General features: G+C 32.4%; 2 protein-coding genes across 3 annotated transcripts in view; both read left to right on the top strand.

The window, feature by feature from the left end:
- Window positions 1-538, top strand: part of LOC123014471 (nuclear pore complex protein DDB_G0274915-like) — a 3,811-nt gene extending 3,273 nt beyond the window's left edge. The window contains exons 8-10 of one of the 2 annotated variants that reach the window (XM_044413612.1): window positions 76-162; window positions 216-302; window positions 359-538. In XM_044413612.1, the coding sequence (XP_044269547.1) occupies window positions 76-162; window positions 216-302; window positions 359-453 (269 nt within the window). In that variant the 3' untranslated portion in view covers window positions 454-538. The remainder of the gene's footprint in view (window positions 1-75; window positions 163-215; window positions 303-358) is intronic. The other variant, XM_044413611.1, reaches the window with a different exon arrangement.
- A 1,038-nt stretch (window positions 539-1,576) lies between these two features.
- LOC123014469 (techylectin-5B-like) overlaps window positions 1,577-2,551 on the top strand; it is a 4,514-nt gene continuing 3,539 nt past the window's right edge. Inside the window, exon 1 of the mRNA XM_044413608.1 lies at window positions 1,577-1,732. Coding sequence (XP_044269543.1) covers window positions 1,610-1,732 — 123 coding nt within the window. The 5' untranslated portion in view covers window positions 1,577-1,609. The remainder of the gene's footprint in view (window positions 1,733-2,551) is intronic.

Raw genomic sequence — 2,551 nt, 5'->3', positions numbered from 1 at the left:
CATTTAATAACTTTACCGACAGTGGTAAGTAATTACAAAAGTACAATTAAATAGAATGTGTAATAATTTTGGTAGGTAACACAACATTTTGGACATCTACAAGTACTGCAACACCTGATAATATAACCGTTACAACGCCATTTAATAACTTTACCGGCAGTAGTAAGGAATTACAAAAGTACAATTAAATTCAAGATGTAACAATTTTTTCACAGGTAATACAACAATTTGGACAACTACAAGTACAGTAACACCCGATAACGTAACTCTTACAACTCCATTTAGTAACTTTACACAAAGTGGTGAGCTATTAGATAATGAAATAAAACATTAAGTATATGTTTTTTAATTTCTGTAGATAATACAACAGTTTGGCCAATAACAAATACAACATCGTTTCACAACGTAACTCTTACAACTCCAGCTGGTAACTTTACTAATAGTGGCTCATAATTCTAAAAAGACTATTTATGTACAATAAAAGTAAATAAAAAATATTACAAAATCAGACAGGGTTCTTCCTCCTCCAAATCTATTTACTCTGACTGCAAATGCTTTATAATGAAAAAATCAAAGACATAAAACTTTTTAATTAAAAAATTTTAATAAACATTAATATTTCATTTCTGTTTCATTGACAAACTCGACAGCCTTTCTCACTTGCAAAAATATTAATAAATGTTGATGCTAAAAATAGAGAGCTATAAATAATCGCTCTAAAAAGTGAATTGTTTCACCTAATCATAAAATTCAAAAAGACATAATGCAATGATAAAAATATTTATTGATAATTTTTTATTAATTCTTGTAATTATGTAAAAAAACATGTGATTTTTTTTTATAAAAATGCAAACTAGTATGCATAAACTAAATCCAAGTTTATTTATTTTTTGCCTCTACTTAACACGAAACATCGCTTATTAACATCTGGTGTCCTCATTTTACCTAAATTATGCAATGTAAATAAATTTGGCCAATGATGTACACGAGAGGTTTCTAAAAAAAGAAGGAATTACAGATAAATTCCGTTCCCATTTTTAAAAGCAAACCGAAGACAAAGTAATAAAAATGAAAGAGTCAAAGTTGAATCAACAGAAGTTGTATAAAAGCGCCTTTTATCTGAGATGAAATCCAGCCTTCGCTCAACTTCTTTACTATAAATACCGAACCTGAATATCAAACATTCTAAATTATTAACGTGAAATGGAGGAATCCTTTCGCAGAAAATCCCAAAGCTCAAATCTAAATATAACGCAAACTCGTGTCAATTAGCGTCGACTCTTCGCAAAATAAATAAATCCATTTTTATCTCAGGAACGCTTGAAGCATCTCATATGTGAAAGATCGGATTAAAACAAACACCACCCCCGTTAAAAAAGCATCGTTGACGATGATTGTTTCTAGTTCGGTGTGCTTTGGCCATAAATCATTTCTATTTATACCGACTGACAGATCCATTTAATGATATTGCAGAGTTGTCCACTCGATTTCGGCGATTAATCACGACTCCCGCTTACATATTTTTAATTGGAGTAGATGAGAGATTTTTAAGCTAAGCTCCCGCTAAGTAGTTTCTAGTTAGTAGTGGCGGTGTTCCCCGAGCGGAAGAATGCACGGGAGAGTGCTTTCAGTTTTGTTTTTAGTTTCCGCTGAAATTGCGGCCTTTCAGCAGCCTGAAAATGCCCGGTTTCGGCGAGCTAGGGTCAGACACGAGGCGCGCAATGCCTCCATGGTAAGACATCCACAAATTGGGGATTTTTATCGATCAGAAATTCATTAGTCCAAGTCACTTTTCCTTTTGTTGCGATTGTGAAGGTCGAGGAATACGATCTAACAATGAGCTATTTTTGGACCGCGGCGGTGATGTCAGATATTAGCAAACACATTTTTAAATAACCGGGAGATAAGAGGACCTCTTGACATGTTCTGCATGATTTATGCTGGAAAAACCGCTGATAAAGTCGAGGAAAGCCGAAGTGATATGATCAGTTTTTACAAAAATAAAAATATATTTAAAAAATTAACCCAAAAGTAAAAAAAAAATTCTATTTTGCGTCTGAAAGAAAGTTTATTTCGATACCAAAACCAGTTTGGGTGCTGAAATAGACTAGTACAATTTACTTTCTAGAGGTTGGTAATGGTGATTTTCAGCCGCGTTTTGAGCGAATTCTCTTTTTTCGTGGGGTGTGCATTTGCAGTATTCATTGTTAATTCAACAAAATTTTAAAAATACTTCAGGCTTGACACGTCAAAAATCGAACTTTCAAACTTTGTGACATTTATTACCCACCAACCACAACTTTATTACATCAAAAGTTCCCAAATTCTAAAAAAATTGACTTTTATGTGTATAAAAAGCTCGTTTTATAAGTCATTTGTGGAAACTCGTTTCATAAACCTGAATTTGTTCCCCAGAACTTGCGTTATAATACGCAATATACTATAAGTTTTCAAAATTTATTAAAAGCTATCACCACAAATATAGCTTAGTTGTCGGTCAAAGATTTTATAAATTTTAAAAACTTAAATTGTAAGCAAAAATCTTCTTTTC

The sequence above is a fragment of the Tribolium madens genome, unplaced genomic scaffold (genome assembly GCF_015345945.1).
Source record: "Tribolium madens isolate multiple individuals breed KSU strain unplaced genomic scaffold, Tmad_KSU_1.1 Scaffold_97;HRSCAF=244;Tcas5.2_LG3a, whole genome shotgun sequence".
In the NCBI taxonomy this organism is placed as follows: domain Eukaryota; kingdom Metazoa; phylum Arthropoda; class Insecta; order Coleoptera; family Tenebrionidae; genus Tribolium; species Tribolium madens.
This window is presented reverse-complemented; position numbering and strand designations above follow the sequence as displayed.